This window comes from Phragmites australis, chromosome 5 (genome assembly GCF_958298935.1).
Source record: "Phragmites australis chromosome 5, lpPhrAust1.1, whole genome shotgun sequence".
In the NCBI taxonomy this organism is placed as follows: domain Eukaryota; kingdom Viridiplantae; phylum Streptophyta; class Magnoliopsida; order Poales; family Poaceae; genus Phragmites; species Phragmites australis.
In genome coordinates this window covers 45,257,286-45,277,634 of record NC_084925.1, presented here as the reverse complement: position 1 = coordinate 45,277,634, position 20,349 = coordinate 45,257,286, and the positions used below count along the sequence as shown (strand labels likewise).

The 20,349-nt window shown below is 43.0% G+C and overlaps 1 protein-coding gene across 1 annotated transcript; it reads left to right on the top strand.

Moving 5' to 3' along the window:
* The first annotated feature begins 2,890 nt into the window (after positions 1-2,890).
* Positions 2,891-19,793, top strand: LOC133918123 (formin-like protein 7). The gene is made up of 27 exons (XM_062361866.1): positions 2,891-3,402; positions 4,060-4,760; positions 4,947-5,165; positions 5,245-7,226; positions 7,315-7,435; positions 7,525-7,596; positions 9,762-9,860; positions 9,988-10,029; positions 10,682-10,762; positions 10,888-10,938; positions 11,015-11,096; positions 11,705-11,799; positions 12,523-12,594; positions 12,668-12,784; positions 13,070-13,138; positions 13,260-13,326; positions 14,454-14,623; positions 15,929-16,342; positions 16,636-17,053; positions 17,144-17,338; positions 17,427-17,652; positions 17,783-17,909; positions 18,002-18,097; positions 18,277-18,354; positions 18,736-18,796; positions 18,922-19,109; positions 19,338-19,793. The coding sequence occupies exons 1-27, from the start codon at positions 3,330-3,332 to the stop codon at positions 19,467-19,469; spliced, it is 6,048 nt and encodes a 2,015-aa protein (XP_062217850.1). The 5' UTR covers positions 2,891-3,329; the 3' UTR covers positions 19,470-19,793.
* Positions 19,794-20,349: the final 556 nt, after the last annotated feature.

The window sequence follows — 20,349 nt, the reverse complement described above, 5'->3', positions numbered from 1 at the left end:
TGGAAAATGGACGGCTGGGATTAGGCGAATGGGGGTTACGGGCCGATCTGAGGCGTTGGTTGTGGGGCCGGTGTGGTTTTGGAAGCTAGGTACTGCAGCGGCGGCGGAATAGAGGTGTGGAATCGAAGCCGAAGGCGGCGGTTTTTCAGTTTGGACCTTAAGATATCCGGATATTGTGCCAGCGACCTTGTATGTAGCAGAATTTTTGAAGTTTGGTTATTCTAGCTTAGAAATTTTCGAAGTTAGAGTTACAGATAATTTGAGATCTTTAGTTGAGATTTTTTCTTCTTATTTTTAATTAAAAATAAATATTTAAATTATTTTATTTTATCCTATAAATTTTAAATTCTGCATAGATCTTAGAGCTAGAATTCTGTCAACCATTATCTAAAATTCTTGCAAATTGCATGTGAATGTCAGTATGTGAAACCTTACTTCCATGCACTGTGGCACACGATCAAGGACTGTCAGCTCATCAAGATATCCAGGAGTTGGAAGAATGTTCTGTCTTGTTAAAACAGGAGTGTGCACACACATGCCATGGAGACCAGACTGAAGAACCACCCTCTGGTTTTGGAGCTAGAGTGAAAAGTGCAAAACGCACTGGAAAAAAAAGGATGAAAAAAGGAGGCGAAGGCACGGCGACAGGCCGACATGGCTTTGCGACGCGGACAACGGGAACGGCCGACGAAGCTGCTGGAGTCCACTGCCCCGCCGTGCCGTGTCGCCAGTTGGACGGCATGCAACAACTCCGGGGAAAGGATGTGTTCGGCAGCAGATGCGACTAGGCGGAGTCGATGATTGCAACTCAATCGTGAACCGGGTTGGCAGCTGGCCTTGCCGTTCGTCGGCGACAGGTGTCAGGCTCGACCCGTTTGTTCACATACGATTACATATACACTGGCATGCTGGAGCGTACGCGCTCATTTATATATATATATATCTGTGGATTTATATTAGTATATTTTAATTAACTGATTAATCATTTTAATCAGATATCTATTCATACCAAATAACTAGTTAGTTAATTAAGTTGCACTATCAAGAATTCACGGGTCACTCTACACACAACGAAACAGTCTGATTTTTGCCATCCTCTGGACAGTTGATCACAACGAGCATACCTTGAGGGCTCATCGGTCATGCTGCCACGGTGAACATGCAAATGAGTGCAATGCTTCCTCCAAATCCAAGAAGGCTTCACATGCTAAATAACTAGTTAGTTAATTAAGTTGCACTATTGTGAACTCACGGATCGCTTTACACTCAACGAAATGGTCTGATTTTCGCCGTTCTCTGAGCAGTTGATCACACGAGGATAACTTGAGGGATCACGCCGCCACGGCGAACATGCAAATGCGTGCAATGCTTCCTCCAAAATCCAAGAAGGATTCACATCTGCGACGGGAGCCAGAGACTGCGAGCCTGCCATACTTTCTCCGTATAAGTCTGCATTCTGCAGCTTCATTTGCGTTGCAGGCCCCAGCTGCCGACCAATCTTACACAAGATTACGACGGGGAATCGGTTTCTGACTGATCCAGTGACAAATCTAAGCCATGATTGCCTCTCTTTGTGATGAAACATGCGTGTCGTTTTTGGCGGATGCCCGTGACCATCTGCTGGCCACGAGAAGACATGCCCAGCTACGTGAGATGAGAAGACAGGTGGTCACGTCAGGTAGGAGATCAGACCCCAAGAGGCCAAGATGATGCCGCAAAGAAAAGCTTGGAAATTCCCTTGCAGAGTGCAGACAGGTGACGTGCTTCCAACCCCGTTGGGCACAACACGAGCTTGTGGAGTAGAGCACATTAAACAACACAGAAACCAACTTTAGGCAACCACTAGAAGAATCAATGATCATACCAACCAAGGGGACATGTTAACTTGAGCTCACAGCTGCCCTGGAAAAGAAACCTGATGGTTGCCTTAGGTTCTGGGTGTTGTAGTTGTGGTCTTCTGCATCACGTTCTAATCTGTTATGGGAATTTGTACTAATCTCGGTAAAAATTTGTTGTTACAATCCTAAAAAAAAAGATATTTCTTAATAATCGAGACATTTTCACTAATCTCAGTAAAAATTTGTTGTTACAGATCTAAAAAAGTTGTTTTTTAATAATCAAGACATCCAGAGTCTTAAAAAATAAGCGCTCTTGAAATGTCACCAATGCGTCTTGCTACTAATTATTTTTTAACGTATTTCAATACTTAAAGCAATACTCTATTAGTTTTGCAGTAAGGCTCCCTGGCTCTAGAAAAGATCATTGTCATATCCTGGGTCGTTTAAGCATTGGCCTACCTCCAGAATCAAGTCTGACCTTGTTAAGTTCTGTCCGATGCTTAGCGGCAAATCTAACTACCAACCGTCGACCCTACAATAGATCCTCAAATCGCACGTCACTACCTCCTGATTTGTTTTCAGTTAACTACAAACCCTGTGTCACTTTAAATGCGTAGAAACTAAAAAAGGCCAGATTTGGGAAGAAAAATAATTGTGAAAGCAACGGATGCTTCTTCCCAATTTGAAGAAACCGACATTTTGTTTCTAACGCAACAATTAACACAAACGGCGAGCTGGTTTTTCGTAGGAACACCCTTTCTAAAGTAGCTTTAGTAGCTAATTTCTGAAAAAAAGAGAGAGAGAAAACTAGAACAATTAACTTGAAAAGTACTATGAACTAAAAAACACAGAGTTGACAAAAATTATTAAAAATTAAACAACTGCTTCATGTCATATATCTGGTATATGACATAATATTATAATTTGAAGTATCAGATAAAAAAGATTGTTTTTGACGAAATAAAAAACACATAAAGTAGACAAGGGTAGAGTAAAAGAGCATCTAAAAAGAAGTTAACAGCTGCGCCTGAAAACATTTTTCTTCTAGTACGAAAACAATTAAATTTAGTCAAACGCCACAGCTCATCGTCTTGTTGCTTTCTTCTTCTCCTCCTCCTCGCCCAACTCAATGCCTATCCTCTTACCATTTCCGAAATCACCACCCAAATCTACTGAAATACACCTCCGATTCCTGAGCTCTTCGGTTCCAAACCCCTAACTCGGAGTTCTCAAGAAGATTTCTGGGAGCTGGAGCAGGAGCAGTTCTTGATTATTTTCCTGCAATCTTCCTTCTATGTCGCAGCAATTAGCAGCCCAAATCCGCACGGCTTGAGCAGTTCTTGGAGTTTGGGGGGATGCAATTATCCATTTAGCGTATCCTTCAGCCGTATTGCGAAAGATTGAACCGAATCAGTTGCTAGAGTCGAGCAGCTTTGGAGTTCTTGCGAATAAAATTGATCCAGATATTGGAGCTGTTGGCCCTGCCGCGCCATGGCGCTGTTCCGGAAGTTCTTCTTTAAGAAGCCGCCCGATGGGTTGCTCCTCATCACGGACAACATTTATGGTAACGGAGTTCTTCTTTTGCATTTCCCGTGCCTTTAGTTGCGTGCAGTAGGTAAATTCTTTTTTGTGCCCTAGCAACTTAGTACAAGGAATTAAGGAAAGGGTTCAATTAAGGTATGGCGTTATTTGCTTTGTTTAAGCGTGTTTGAGTTGAGCTGTGGTGAGTATAGCAAGCTGAATTTAAAAGAACCTAAGAATTCATGGGTCATTGCTCTCAAATTTTCAGTTCTGGATTGTATCAGAGAGTTTACAAGTGCTAGGTGACCCTTTTAACCATCCTGTTTCCCCTCCTTACAATTTAATTGAGGCCAATTGCACCAATTTCTGTGGTTCTTTCAGGATAAAAATTCTGTTCCTTAGTTATGAAATATGCAAAAGCACCGGAATATGTATGTAATGTAGGTACATGTATTATCGTGGCCCTCCAGAGACCAGAGTGCCTTTAGATTTGTTCAAAAGGACTATACAATGATTGAAAGATGGGATGGTGGTTTGTATATTGAAAGATAACATTAATCATGATGCACGTTGATGGTAGTAATAATACATGTACCCTCATGAACAAGTGAAAAAGAAATAACTTAATAGCTCTATGGAGATAATCAAAATAGCACCCGGCTTTGGCATGTTTGACGCATAAGTTATATTTTTGTTTCAGTTTTTGATCATTGCTTCTCCATGAAAGAGATGGAAGATGACCATTTTGAAGCCCACATTAGAGGTATTGCAGCAGATCTTCTGGAAAATTTTCGTGATCACTCATTCATGATCTCAAATTTTGGGACTAGAAAGGAAGAAAGCCTGATATACCACATTTTATCTGAGTACGGTATGACTGTATTGGACTACCCGGGCCACTACGAAGGGTGTCCACTCCTCACCATGGAAATGATACACTGCATCTTGAAGTCCAGCGAAAGCTGGCTTTCTTTGGGTCAGCATAACTTACTGCTGATGCACTGTGAACAAGGGTGCTGGCCTATTCTGGCTTTCATGCTAGCTGCTGTTCTAATATATCTGGGGCCTTATTCCGATGAGCAGAAAACACTGGACATGCTCTACAAACAATCATCTTTGGTGCTCTTGGAGATGTTTTCACCTCTGAATCCCATGCCTTCTCAAATGAGATACTTGCGCTATATTTCAATGAAGAATGTCATGCCAGAATGGCCTCCAGCTGATAGAGCCCTGACACTAGATTGTGTTATTTTGAGGATGGTTCCAAATTTTTGCGGTCAAGGTGGTTTCCGTCCAATATTCAGGATATATGGTCCAGATCCACTCATGCCCCCTGACCAGACTCCTAAAGTTCTTTTTTCAACTCCAAAGAAAAGCAACCTTGTCCGTTTTTATTCACAGGTAATATCTTTTTTCTGGTTATCTGTTGTGCTGCTTTCAAACTGTTAGAGCTACTGCATTGTCATTAATAGGTTTCCATGTCGTAAATCTTTTGATGTATGCAGTTTTTAATATTTAAGAATTTTGCAATATTAATCTTCCTCAATAACCTTCACCACAAATAAACTAACCATTTTATGAACTTAGGCAGATGAACTGGTGAAAATAAACCTTCAGTGTCATGTCCAAGGTGACGTTGTCCTAGAGTGTATCAATTTGTATGAGGATCTGGATCGTGAGGAGATGGTATTCCGGATCATGTTCAACACAGCTTTCATCAGGTCTAACATCTTGATGCTTAACCGTGATCAAGTAGACATGTTATGGAATTCAAAAGACCAATTTCCTAAAGATTTTCGACTGGAGGCAAGTGTTTATGTCAAGTGGCAAACTAGACTATTTTTGTAATACATGGATTTTAACATGCAACTTCTGTTGATGGTAGGTCATCTTTTCCGATATGGACGTAATTACTTCACATGTCACAACAGAGCCTGTTATTCATCAAGAGAAACAAGGACTTGGGATTGAAGAGTTTGCTAAGGTGCTAGATATCTTTAACCATATGGACTGGTTGGATGGAAAGAGGGATATTGTACCTCACACAGCCCAGCTAAAGATCTCAGCCATTTCTGATGAATCTGAGACTTTCTTCGATACTCAAGAAGAACTTAACTTTGACAATTTTTCTGCTGAAATTAATTCTTCTACTGTCATGCCGAAGCTCGGAAATGAATTGGGTATGCTTGTCAGCACTGGACCAAAACAAAGTGCCCTACATTCAAGTTCAGCTGAAGTTCGATCCAAATCACAAACTGCAGCACTAGCTCCTCCACAAACACGGCCTACTTCATCAATGGAACTTTCTTCAAGTACAGTCATACCACAACGACCATCTTCACCAGTTCAGCCTCAGGGACTGATGTCTGAGTCTGACTCAGCAGTGCAAAAATTATCAGATATATCAGAATCAACATCAGGTGAGAAGTCTGGTTCACAAACTCCAGTCGAGCATGTAGCATACAAATCAGCATCAGCAGCATCCCTGATACCCTTGTGCACACCTCCTCCTCTTCCTCCTCCTCCACCAACTGTCTCATTAGCCCCCATCCCCATTTCCTCTACTTCACCCAGAAATACTAGTACAAGTGTCATCAATATTTCCCTTAGAGCAACCATGCACTCCTCGACTTCTCCAGAACCATCAGTCTCTCCACAAGGTTTTTCCAGAACTGAAGAACTGGTTCAATCACAAGAACCTTCTTATGAAATACTTGGGAAGTTACGAACTGATAGTTCTACAGGACCCAATGCCGTTGCATTGTCATCAGCTTCTTCATTGCCCACAGACAAGGAATCAAGAAGTAAAAGAACATCTGTCCCAACGGATTTGCCCACATTACCTCTAATATCATCAGGCACTAAGCCGGCGGTAACTTCAGTTACAAGATCATATCCTACTGCAGCGCTGCAGCTGCCGCCACCGCCACCACCTCCTCCTCCTCTAAAATCAGCCACAGTGATGTTTCCTTTGTCATATGGTGAAGAGGTGACAAGCACTAAAGAAAAAGTTGCACCACCTCAGCCTCCACCTCCACCACCCCCACCTCCACCTCCACCCCCACCAGCACCATTTTCTAGTTCTACACGTTCATTTACCGAATTTGTCATTTCTACCCAACAAAAGAGAACCCGATCTCCACCACCCATGTCCCCGTCATCAGCCAAATCATCATTTTCTCCTCTACGGCCACCGCCACCACCGCCTCCACCTCCACCTTCTCCACTGCTGAATAATCCTAACACCTCATCATCTCAACCTCAGTCTGTAGACAAAAAGGCCAGTGCAGCATCTATATATCCAGCTTCCCCACCTTTGACCTCTAACTTTTCACAAACTGGTCCACGGCTGCAAATGACGCCCGTTCCACCTCCGCTGCTGCCTCCTTCTCAAACTAGCTATTTGGTCTCTTCATTTCCATCCACAAGTAAAAGAAATGACATGGCAGCACCTCGTCCTCCTCCGCCCCCTCCACCATTGCATTCCAGGTCAGCTCGTTTCACTTCTGCACCATCAGCACCACCTCCACCCCCATTACCTCCCCTGAAGCTATCTGTGGACAACAATGCTTCACAAAAGCCAACAGCAATTCGACCATCACCACCTCCACCAGGCCCCCCTCCTAGGGGTTCTTCACATTCTTTGCCTAGTAAGGGAAGTGTTGTCAGTTCTACCCCTCCACCACCTCCGACATTCTCATCTGGTGCGAAGAACCGTAGCACAGCTCGCTCTAGAAGTCCTAGAAGTTTACGTGCAAACCAGTCATCTAAGAGGACACCACTGAAGCCATTGCACTGGGTGAAAGTGTCAAGAGCAACACAGGGAAGCTTATGGGCTGAGACGCAAAAGGCTGATGAAGCATCTAGGTATCAAATGTTTCTATGAAATTCTTTGTTAACTGAATGGGAAAGTGTCAGGCACTTTAAGATATTAGTCCATGCATCTCTTTGTCAGGACTCCAGAGATTGATATTTCTGAGCTTGAAAGTCTTTTCTCAGTATCGATGCCAAATATGGAGGCGAAACGACAACGTCAAAGCCTTTCTGTTGCAACGAAACAAGAAAAAGTTCATTTGGTACGTACTATCCATACCCATTGTTGCAGTTGTTCACGTCTAAGCTGTGTGACCAAAGCACATAACATTACTCTCTTTTTTTGGTGCAGATTGATCTTCAGCGCTCAAAGAATTGTGAAATTATGCTGAGAAATATTAAGATGCCACTGCCTGATCTAATGGTAAATAAATTCATATTTTAATTGAAGGGATATTGTCTGAAATAGCAACATTTTTTAGTTATTAGGATTAGGCTCCTAACAAGTTAATGAAAATTGGCATAGTTGACAAACAGCCTTCCTGAAAGATCAGAAAAACTTCGCTCAAGTGAATGTTGTTAGGAATAACAACTTGTATTCCCTAGAGGCCCTGTGCTAGTATATATACATATACATGTGACAATATGCAAAGAACCCCTATACCCTGGGGATATTACACAGAGCAATATATACATACATATGTATGTACATATATATACACACACATACACACACATATATGTATGTATGTATATATATGTATGTATATACTAGGTGTAGAATTGCGTCCCCATATATCTAATGCTCCTCTCAAACTCATAGGGGATCAACTACACTGAGTTTGGAGAGATAGAACATGTGCTGAGTTGTACTCCGTGCCTTCGTGAAAAAATCAGCCAACTAAAGCTTGGAAGGAACATACTGAAGAGCAATCACCTCATCATGTACCTGTGTCTATGTGTAAGAAGCATCAACACCAATATGTTTGGTGAGCTCATGCTTCATCGGATATCGAGCAATACTGATAGCATATGTACTGTCTTAGTAAAGAGGAGTAGGTGTAGAAAAAGAAATACCAAAATCCTCAAATAACCACTGTAACCAACTGAGCTCCGCTGTCAACAACGTCATGGCTCGCAACTCAGCCTCTGCACTAGGTTGTTTGCTTTTTAGTCTTCCAAACAATGAGATAACCATCAAGGAAAACACAATAGGTATAAATAGACCGGCGATCAAAAGGATCATTAGTCCAAGTAGCATCAAAATAAGTACGAAACTATAAAGAGATGGAGCGTGAAAATAAGAGACGACGAGAGATAGTCCCACAAAGATAGTGCAAAACACGCAGGAGATGACTATAGTGGAGCTGTGTGGGAGCAGAAACGAACTGACTGGGGATGTGCACTACATGAGAAATGTCAGGACGAGTGACACCAAGTTAAACAAGACTCCCAACTAGATGACGGTAGCGAGTGGAATCTGCAAGAGGCTCAATATCAGTGGACTGAAGCTGAAGGTTAAGCTCCATGGGAGTCTCAACAGTCCGCTCATCAATGAGAAGCACGATACAGAAGATCCTGAATATACTTCTCTTGGGACAGATTGAAGCCCTCAGGAGTAGAAGAAATCTCAATTCCAAGAAAGTAACGAAGATGATCGATATCATACATAAGAAACTGTTTATTGAGATGAGCCTTCACAAAAGCAATATACTTTGAATCATCTCGTGCAATGATCATTTCATCAACATACAAGAGAAGAAGAGTTCGACCACGAGAGGAAGTGTGAACAAAGAGTGTATGATCATGAGCATTAGCAGAAAAATCAGCGACAATGATCACAGAAGAAAAGCACCCAAACCAGGCTTGATGGGCTTGCTTTAGGCCATAGAGAGAGCGACAGAGACGACAAACCATGCCCTTAGGAACAGAATACCCTGGCGGTGGGTGCATGTAGACATCCTTACGCAACTCACCATTAAGAAAGACATTCTTGACATCAAGCTGGGAGATAGGCCACTAACACACAAAAGCAACAACAAGAAGGCGGACAAGGAATGTTGCCAGAGAGAACACCCAAAGATGAAGCCCCCCATGAACATACCAAACTGATCGCTCAATTTATTGAGTGTCTTTCTTGGTTATAGTGCTGAGCATAAGGGTTATAGGTGTTAGGACTCTGTTGCTCGTCGGATACGCATTTCTCAAGATGTTACTTTTGATAAGTCTCGTCCCTTCTATCCTCATACCTCTCCTACTTTTTCAACTTTCTTGGTCGAGCCACTGTTTTTTCTCACCTTTCCTGCCACACCTATCATAGTTTCTCCCTCTCTTCCCCGGCACCGTTCGCGCCCTCTCCTGTTGTGCCTTCTTCGGTGCTTACCACGCCTTTGGCTTCCACCTCACAAGCTCCTCCTTTTGGCATTGTTGATAAGGTTGAATAAGTCATTCGACAAAGCTGATCTTTTGGGGCATCTTAATAACTTCTGGTCATGTGTTATCAAAGTAAAGTCTCTTTATGTTCTGATGGTGTTTGGCAGTTGTAATGATTATGTTGATGATAGTTCCTTTTTTCCCTTCCTTTTTCAGGGTTCAGTGGTTGCCCTTGACGATTCCATTGTTGATGGTGATCAAGTAGATTATCTAATAAAGTTCTGTCCAACTAAGGAAGAAATGGAACTACTCAAAGTACATTTTTGCCCAGCATATTCATCTGAAATATCATTAGGCCTCTCATGATTTGTATTGTGGCATACTAGCTGATTTCTATCCATCAGTTTTCTATTATTTATTGACAGATATTTTGAATTTTCAGGGTTATAACGGAAAAAAAGAGAACCTAGGGAACTGTGAACAGGTCCTTTTTTCCTGTGCTATTCTATTTTTCTTTCGTGATCAATTATGTTTGGTATCTAACTAACAAAGTTCATATCTCATTATTGTGGTAGAGGAAAACAGCTTACTTTTGTACACACAAGCTTAGCGTGGTTTATGTAGCTGATATTTGGCAATTTCGACCAAATCATTCATACCAAGAAAGTTGTAAATAAAAAAGAAGGATCAAAATACCCTCTAATTAATACCACAAGCATGAAAAACAAGGTATAAAGTGGAGGATGCTAGGTGGTTAATAGGGGTATTTTGAGAAATTCCACCTCAGGAGTGGTAAATACCAATTATTTGGGGAATATGATATTGCTCCAAACTAAACTGCCAAGTATTCTAAAACTGAGGTATCACTTCACATTGAGCATAATCAGCAAGGTTTCACCATGAAAACTTGAAAACTAAGATGCACACAACTTTAATATGCATGTCAACTATTTGGCTGTTTCTTGGGAGATGGTATTGTGAGATGGCCTCTTTCTACAGTCTCTTTGTCACCGCCAAACTTAGCTACTTCACTTCTAGGCCTATTTTCTATGCTTTCATTCCATTCAATGCGTCATAAACATACTGTTCATCATTAAAGCAGTAGCTTCATTTCTGACTTATTTCCATGTTGCTAGTTCTTCTTGGAAATGATGAAAGTACCAAGGGTGGAGTCAAAACTGAGAATCCTATCCTTTAAGATAAAATTCTGTACACAGGTAAGAAGAACATGGCATTTTTGTGAAATGCCTCCCCCCCCCCCCCCAATGGAGTTATGTTGCTGTTTTTATGATGAATATATAAAGCTTAAATTATCGATGCATCAATCTATATGTTCTTTCAGGTTGCAGATCTGAAAAATAGCTTGGATATCATGAATTCTGTTGCTGAAGAGGTATACTGTAATCAACTAACCTCCATTGTTCTCTGAAATGCTAACACATGTTTCATGTATTGTGTTGTTTGGTCAGGTTAGGAGCTCTGCCAAGCTGAAGCGAGTGATGCAAACAATTCTTTCCTTGGGGAATGCATTGAACCAAGGAACTGCAAGGGGTCAGTCAGCATGCCCAGTGTAACATCGATAAATTCACCGTATGATTTTGCAATTAAATAGTAGCACATGGAGGAACACAATTCATGCTGTATCACATTATGAGTTGATATATTAATTAATTACATAAATAGTTGGCTTACATATAAGAAGAAACCGGTGGTTAAAGTAAATTTGGAGCATTTACCAATTGCCACAAGTGAAAAGTATAGCTAGGGGTTAAGATCTGGAACCAAACTTTGCAACTGCAATGACAACATTCTAATTCCCAATAGCATGGTCAACTAATAGTCTACAACTAGTATATATATTTACACTGGTGTTTTTTTCTTCTTCTGAAGTTTGCCTCTTTCACCAATTCTTTTATCAACTGGGAAAAAATCCAGAAATATCTCCAAAGAAAACTAATCCAATTGATATTTTTGTTATTTCCTTTGGACAAGGCTTTCAGTTGTATGCCCATAATCAACAAATAGGAAAGCAGTAACTATAGTAATTTGTTTATATAGAAAAAAAAAACTCTTCTACACAAGTTTTTTGGGTCTCATGAAATTGCTAGCAGACTCTTGACTAGATTATTCAAATTTTAACACAATTTTTCATTTTCCAGGTGCAGCTGTTGGATTTAGATTGGATAGTCTTCTTAAGCTCAGTGATATACGTGCACGTAATAATAGGATGACTCTCATGCATTATTTATGCAAGGTGTGATATCTATTTCAATAGCCCTCTCCTTAATCATGTTTTCCTATCATAAGAATCAAATATTAAAGGTTTTCTCTTTGTTTGATATTATATTATGTTTTCAGGTTTCATATAGTTGTATCATTATTAAAGTATCGCTCTTTTTTGCTTGGGACGGTTTAGTGCATATTGATTTAAATTTTACACTTACACATAGAGATATCTCTCATTCTCTTCCCAAGATCTGATTCGCGCCCTTAGAGATTCGATCTAACAAGATTATGTCTAGTGATATCACCGCTATCATGTAATCAGTGATAGATGTTTACTCAAGGAGTAAGGTTGGCACAGTTTAAGTTCTCGTTTTGTTCAGAAGCAGTACCTCGATTCACTGCATTAGTGGGTTGGAGAGTTGATCTGTGTCAGGATTTTTTTTGTGGGTTTTTGTTGTACACCAGTAGCTTCCTTTTTTTGTGCTCCTTCCTTCCTTTGTTGCACTGACAATATGACAAGTAAACTTACCATTTTAACAAAGTTTGCCTTTACAGTGAGTTCCACCTAAGTTGAGCTTCTTTCAATAAACTGGTTGTTCATCAATCAATGTGTGTAACTTTGGACTAGTTGCTTTGCTCCCAGTATGTCAACATTGAGTTTTCTCACAAAACTGATACTGTTATGCCAATCTTTGTATACATTTGCATTTTATGTTGATGAACTCTTTCTCAAAGTTAATTGTTTTCGCAGGTTCTTTCGGACAAGCTTCCGGAAGTTCTTGATTTTGACAGGGATCTCGCACATTTAGAACCTGCCTCAAAGGTAGCTTTGATCTTATGCTAAATAGATCTGTTGTGGTTTTATTCTGCTCGCTGACAGTGCAGAGTTAAAACAGATACAACTGAAAGAGTTGGCGGAAGAAATGCAAGCAATAACTAAGGGACTGGAAAAGGTTGAGCAGGAATTGGCATCATCTGAAAAAGATCATCCAGAAACAGAGATATTTTACAGGGTTGGTTTCCCAATGCTTTAGTGTACAAGGTGCCAATAGTGTACATAATGATAGAGTTAATGATTCCTTAGATCGTCCCTTGTTCGTTCATTTGCATGTCTAGTATATACCCAATTTTCTCTTATTAAAACCATAACACTTGAATGCAGCTTTGCACATTTATCTGTACATAAGTCAGGATTTTTGTAGATTTTATGCATATTATTTGCTATTGTTATAAAAAGACGGAGAAAAACATGAATATTTTTTATTGATTTTGACATTCGGAATATTTTTTTATTTCAGAAATTGAAGGAATTTCTTGCTGATGCCCAAGCTGAAGGAAGGTCATTAGCTTTGCTTTACAGCACTGCGGTACGTCAAGACTTGAAGATTGTCAATATCTTGCTGCATCATCATTAAAAAAAAATTGTGCCGCATGCCCTTCGGCTGGTAGCATTTGTTCTGTGGTTAAGTTTCTTATTTTAACTTGCAGGGGAAAAGTGCAGATTCTCTAGCACATTATTTTGGTGAAGATCCTGTTCGGTGTCCATTTGAGCAAGGTATTTTCTTGTGAGCTAAAAGGGCTCATTTAGTCTGCTAATATGCAAAGCTTAACGGATCTAGGGATGGCAATGGGTCTGGTCGGGGCTAGGTGTAGCAAGAGCGCATCCGATCCGAAACATAAAACCCGATCCGGACCTGAAAATCAAATCGGGTGCAAATCCATACCTGCCCCTGGCCCCGGCGGGGACCCAAAACCCGAACAACTTCCCTGTTGTACTGGAGGGCCCACACCGAGCGCGAGCGGGCAACGAATGAATGGCCCCCGTCGTACCTCTCGGGCCCACACCGCCGTGGCGCAACATCGGGCGCCCCGCCTCCCACGAGCGAGGGCAAGCGACGAAATGCGCGGTGCCAACAACCTCGTCATTCCTCCTGGTCGTCTAGGTCCTCCTCGAGCCGCGCGCACGTTATTCGGTTGGTGGCGTGGTGCATCGATCAGAGTATACACGAGTGTACAGTCCACATGAAGTGTGCAGTACGATGTGCCATACGAGTGTATGTGCGGTGCACACGTATGTCACGATGCTATATTCTCGTGTGGCGTGTGAACTGTTAATGGGCCTCAGGATTTCGGACCCCATAGGACACCTGTGGGTACAAAATGCAACCCGAACCTGAACCTAACTCGGGTCAGGGCCTCGACCCGATGGCCTCGCGGGGCGATTTTTATACCCGAACCCGCCCCCCGCCGGGTCAAACCCATGGGCCCCGACCCGACCCACTACCACCCTTAAACGGGTCCGACACAAAAGGTAGATGGATGTTTATGGATGTGGAAGACATGTTAAAAAAGGGTGCGTTCATTTGAAAACCTAAATCAGTTACAATTGTCGTATTTCAGCTGAACTGCAAATAAGCACTTTGTTTCCAAACTCTCACTGTCACAGTTGGACCAAAACCATCCAAACTGTGACACATACGCTTGTAGGAGGCCTTGCTCTCTGGTGGTTTGACATGAAATTGAAATCATCCAGCTTGCTTCAGCACTCTGCATTTTTTTAGCCTTAGCAAACACTTTTGATCATGACAGAAACTGATATACATATCCACCAAATCTTCAGATCAATACCATTTTACATTCGCATTTACTGAACAGTCATTATTCCGCCCTTTCTGTGGACAGTTGTCTCTACTTTGCTGAGCTTCGTGAAAATGTTCGAACGTGCCCATGCCGAGAACGTTAAACAGATGGAGCTGGAAAAGAAAAGAGCCCAAGCGGAAGCAGAAAGAGAAAAGGTGAAACTAACTGCTCACAAGAAGGGGGAATCGCTGGAGCCCGGAACTCCAGACCGATGACTCACTGTCATCGCATCTAGATAGCATGCATTTCACTAATGTCTTGCCGCTTGATTACCTATATCTGTGACAGAAAGTTTTGTAGCACTCCTTTGAGAAGTTCAGCGAGTATGACAGGTAAACAGCTACGTAAATGGGAACTGTCATTTCATCATTATATCAATATGACACTTGACAGTTGCACAACCCCTCTAAAGTTGTTTGTGCTGACATTGGCCCTTACAGTTTTTCCTTGCAGGGGATATAGGTGGAAGTAATATTGTGTAGTCTTAATATGACAGTTACTACTGGTTCATAATGTACATAGGAGTTTCAGATCTGTTGCCGTTGCAAAGAAAGATTCCACATATGTGCTAAGTGTACAAAGGGAAGTACAGTTTCTTGGTTTTGTTGGGGGATTCCCCTGTTATAATAAATCTGTAGTCTTGTTTCCATTCATGTAAGATGTGTATATTCTCCACCTATCGATGCTTTTGTACAGAACGATGTGACATTGTAACTAGAAATGATCACTCGATCCAAACCCCTGTATAAGCAATTACAACACGATCGATCATCTACATGCTGGAGGTACCGAACAGGATATTTTGTAAACCTGGTCCTTTCTTTCTTGTCCGAATAAGATTGAAGAATGATGTGAACCTATCATTCTGCTGCGAGTATCAACAAAACTCTTGCGTCATGCATGACTGGTATCGACGTCCATGTCATTCGAGTGGAAACTTTGGTGCTCTATGAAGCGCACGCTGTCAGATACTGCCTCCGTTCTTTTTTATGTCTTTGACCATTGTTTTTCTTAAATATTTTTATCCAAAATTATTAAAAATATAATTATTTGAAAGTATTTTTATTACAAATATACTAATATTATTTTCATGTGACAAATCTTTACTACTTTTATATATATTAATGATCAAAATTTTTAACTACACGTATCACTAAACGGCATCAATTTTAGAACGGAAATGCCACCCTCACTCATTCGGTCATTCACCTTGTCGGAGTAGCAACTGCCACCATCACCATCGAGCATCAGCGTTCACTCTCTCTCTCTCACGGGAAAAAGAAAAGCCCTCATCCTGGCCTCTCGCGCTTTTCCGTAAAACAAAACCAATAAAAAGCCTCATCCATTTCTGAGCTGGAGTCCTCGAGTTGCACGCTTCAACTCCTACAAGGCCACGTAGTATATACCCCCCCCCCCCCCCCAACAAACCAACACAACTCAGACCGCAAAAGGAAACAGTTGACTGACAGATGGACCACCAGCTCATTTGGTCCCGCATGTCAGGCACACAGTAGCAGACACCGCGGGGAGCCTCAGCGTGCGCGGAGCGGTTTCGCGGAGGGCAGCCGTCACCGCATCCCGAGCGGCTGACGCATACAAGGGCGCGTCCCGATCGGACGGCTGGGGACGCAACCGCGGCCAGATATATAGCTCGCCTCCGCGCTGCCTCCATGACCACCGCCGCATCCACCTCCGCCGCCGCCGTCCTCGCGTCCCGCCTGCTCCGCCGCTCGCCGCGCCTGCTGCGCCGCCTCAGCCTCTCCTGCGCGCCGCCCGCGGCCCTGTCCGCGCGCCCCTCGTCGTCTCGCTGCCCCGCGCCCGTCGGCCGCCAGCAGCTCGGTCACCGCGCTCGGATGGGCCACACCGCCGAGGCCGCGGCCGCCGCCCCCGCGCTCGGCCTGACCAAGCCCAACGCCGTCGAGCCGCCCCAGGTGTGTGCTCGCGCGCGGGCTCCTGTCTCTGGTTTCTAGTGCTTTGAATCGTCGAGGATTCGTCTGCTTTATCAGTGTCTAGCTTCCATCTACAGAAAAAAAAAGCTGCTGTCTTAGGTTGAGTTGATCAGGACTTACTGTTGAAACGCTAAACAAGTGCTAGGTCGAGATCAAAACTAGTGCTTTCCTAGCCAAAACTGCATCTTTGTTTAGATTTTCCGACTTAGTCCGTTGGAAGTCGCTGCCTTTGTCCTGCAGTGAGCTCAACCTGTGCTCTCCTCTTGTTCTTGCAGATTACTTTTGCCGCAAAAGACATCGAATTCTCCGATTGGAAGGGAGACATACTCGCTGTTGCGGTCACAGAGAAGGATCTGTCCAAGGACTCCGACTCCAAATTCGAGAATGCCATCTTGAAGAAGCTGGACGGCCAGATCGGCGGTCTACTGTCGGAGTCTACGGCCGAGGAAGATTTCACTGGGAAACCCGGGCAATCGGTGGTACTCCGCCTCCCGGGGCAGGGTTTCAAGAGGGTGGGTCTGATTGGTCTTGGCCAGAACGCCCCCTCCACCACCGCGGCTTGCCGGGGCCTTGGCGAATCCGTCGCATCGGTTGCCAAGGCTGCTCAAGCTAGCAGCGCTGCTATAGTTCTTGCCTCCCCAAGTGGGATCCAGGAAGAGTTCAAGCTCAATGCTGCGGCGGCAATTGCTTCCGGTACTTAATGCTCCTGCACATGTTTCTCTGATATTATGGTTATGGACTGCAATAGCTTGATGCTAGAATTTGTACCTGTTTGAATTGCAGGAACTGTGCTCGGATCGTATGAGGACAGCAGATACAAGTCTGAATCGAAGAAGGTGCATCTGAAACAAGTAGATCTTATTGGATTGGGTTCTGGTCCAGAGTTGGATCAGAAACTTAAATATGCTAACAATCTTTCGTCAGGCGTGATATTCGGGAGAGAGCTTGTGAACTCTCCTGCCAATGTTCTAACCCCTGGTCGGTATACCTTTTCTGTGAACATCTAGTGTTCTCCATAGATTTCTTTGCTGGATGCACTTACTGCTGTACTCATTCATCCTTTTAGCTGTGCTCGCGGAGGAGGCATCAAAGATCGCTTCTACATACAATGATGTATTCACTGCCACAATATTAGATGTGGAGAAATGCAAAGAGTTAAAGATGGGCTCCTACTTGGGAGTTGCTGCAGCATCTGCTAACTCTCCTCACTTTATCCACTTGTGTTACAAACCCACTGGTGGGAATGTCAAGAGAAAGCTGGCTATCGTTGGGAAGGGTCTAACTTTTGACAGGTTTGTAGTCCTTTAATCTTATTTCATGAATTTATTACAATGACATATAGTTAGAAGTAGATATGTCGATATAGTTTGTCATGAAGGTAAAACTTTTTGTGTCTTATACTCAATTCACCTATGACTCCAGTGGTGGCTACAACATTAAGACTGGGCCAGGCTGCAGCATCGAATTGATGAAATTTGACATGGGAGGCTCTGCCGCTGTATTTGGTGCAGCTAAAGCTTTGGGCCAAATCAAGCCTCCTGGAGTAGAGGTACTTCAGTTTTCAAATACTAGATGAGTAATATCTAGGTTTGACCTTTTTTTAGTGTATTTGCTAAATGCCAATGGTTTCCCTTCTCGCAGGTTCATTTTATAGTTGCTGCTTGTGAAAATATGATTAGTGGCACAGGCATGAGACCTGGTGACATTGTGACTGCTTCCAATGGGAAGACGATTGAGGTATGTTTGTTCCAACACATTGTAAAAGACCATGATCTGCATGATCCATCAAGCATTGCAATAGTGTGATGCTAATCCTGCTTGTTCGAAAAGTAGTCTAAGTGGGGATCATAGTTGTCATGGTCCATGTTGTCTACGGTTTTGTACTAAACTGTTCCTTTGTAAATGTGTTCCTTCAGGTAAATAACACTGATGCGGAGGGAAGGCTTACCCTTGCTGACGCTTTGGTCTATGCTTGTAACCAAGGTGTTGACAAGGTAATGAATTATTTGTATACAGATGACATGGATGGCATGGTCTGTTCAGATAGTTGTCATTTGGATGTTCTTCTGTACATGTCATCATGGGCATTCCTGCTGTAGTTGTACTCATGATCATCAATTACTTGTTCTAGCATTGTGGATGCTAATTTATTTGCTAGGTCCAATTTTAGAGAACTAGGATTAGTTTGATTCCATTTGGACAGAAAAATAATATGCAATAAAATGAATTCTTTATTTAATGAATCAGTTGTGCTTGTCAGTTTATAGTGATAAGATGCTAAAAATACAAAATTACAGAAAAATATTGTGCAATAAAATGAATTCTTTATTTAATGAATCAGTGCTTGTTGACTCATCTGTAATGTTCAATTGCAGATTATTGATCTGGCAACACTAACTGGTGCCTGCGTTGTTGCACTTGGGCCTAGCATTGCCGGTAAGCTCAACCAAATTTTATCTCTTATCCGGTGCATTCCTGTCCGCCAACTGAACTTTAAGTGCTTCGAACATGGAACATCAGATTCTTTTGTTTTTGCATACTAAAAGAGACATTTTCGATAGGAATTTTCACACCAAGTGATGAGCTAGCCAAGGAAGTTGCCACGGCTTCTGAGGTATCAGGAGAGAAGTTTTGGAGACTGCCACTGGAAGAAAGCTACTGGGAGTCGATGAAGTCCGGTGTTGCTGATATGGTCAACACTGGCGGTAGGCAGGGCGGTTCTATTACCGCTGCACTGTTCCTGAAACAGGTACATCTCTTCCTAATGTTTTTTCCGGTTTGCTACCTGAATGAATCAACACTTGTTTATATTGGATCAGATGTATATTCGGCGAACACTGTTTTTGCGTTGCTTCGTTTCATTTACTTGTGTTCTGCACTGTAGAGTTCTTAGCTTCTGGCCCACTTGGTATATTTCTCAAGGCAGAGATTTTTCAGAGCACAGAACTAATAATGGCGCTCGTGCTTCTCTTTGCAGTTTGTCGACGAGAAAGTCCAGTGGATGCACATCGACATGGCCGGGCCAGTGTGGAACGACAAGAAGCGGGCGGCCACCGGGTTCGGAGTCTCCACCCTGGTGGAGTGGGTCCTCAAGAACTCATCATCCTGAAACAATATGCCTTCCAAATACCGGATCAGTGAAGGAGGTTTATGATGTTCGGTGTTCCTTTTGTACCATTTTACGAGCAAAGCGGACGCTTTTGGCACCCCAAGTGGGGTGCGATAGAATAAGCAGAAGGGTCGAGCCGTCGTGCTGCTGCCGTGTAACATTCTGTGTGTCGAGTGAAATAACATTGTTCCTTTCGCTTGTGCCATGACGCACACCACAAAAACGCATCAAACCAAGTGCCTTTTTTTATTGGCCTTCTCGTTCATGTTGGAGCTTTAACACTGGTTACAAGCTATAGTATTTGAATATACGTTACATTCTATATATGTACATATCTTAGACATACAACCTATGCATAAAGAGATTTATGAAGCCAGAAGGGCACATTACGCTTTTATTATGGTTTATAGACGAGCACATTACTCTCTTATTGTGGTCTATAGACGTTTGAGGTTGTCTAGAAGAAATCTATTTACGAAGGGCAAGACCGGCCGGGAGTGCCGACCAGTCGAAGACGCACCGGCGAAACGACCAACGCGTTCGCTCATGTGATCGTGTTTGATTCTTCGGAGTCGTGGTCACCTCTTGCTTGCGGCATCTGCACTGCTCGAGCCGGCCGTCTGAAGCCGGCGGAGCGGTCTTGCTGCGTCTCTCTCAGGGCGTGCGGTGCCGGCGCGGGGTGAGCGCGTAGCTCGAGCGTGTCTCTGCTTGTCTTCTCTGTGAGACTGCGACCCAGGAGTCCATGAGACCATACAGCAGTGTGAGTGTGACGGACTGACGGCCAGGGCGAGGGAAAGAAAATCTTCCGCCGTGTATGTAAACGACGCTCGCCGGCGACACGCGGCCGCCGGCACGGTGCGCAACGATTCGCCTCTCGCGG

What these genes read in the sequence shown, in the direction of transcription:
- LOC133918123 (XM_062361866.1), top strand. Translation starts at nt 3,330, where the DNA reads ATGGCGCTGTTCCGGAAGTTCTTCTTTAAGAAGCCGCCCGATGGGTTG. An exon ending in CATCACGGACAACATTTATG is followed by an intron (nt 3,403 to 4,059) that starts GTAACGGAGTTC and finishes TTTTTGTTTCAG; the next exon opens with TTTTTGATCATTGCTTCTCC. An exon ending in AAGGGTCTAACTTTTGACAG is followed by an intron (nt 17,653 to 17,782) that starts GTTTGTAGTCCT and finishes CTATGACTCCAG; the next exon opens with TGGTGGCTACAACATTAAGA.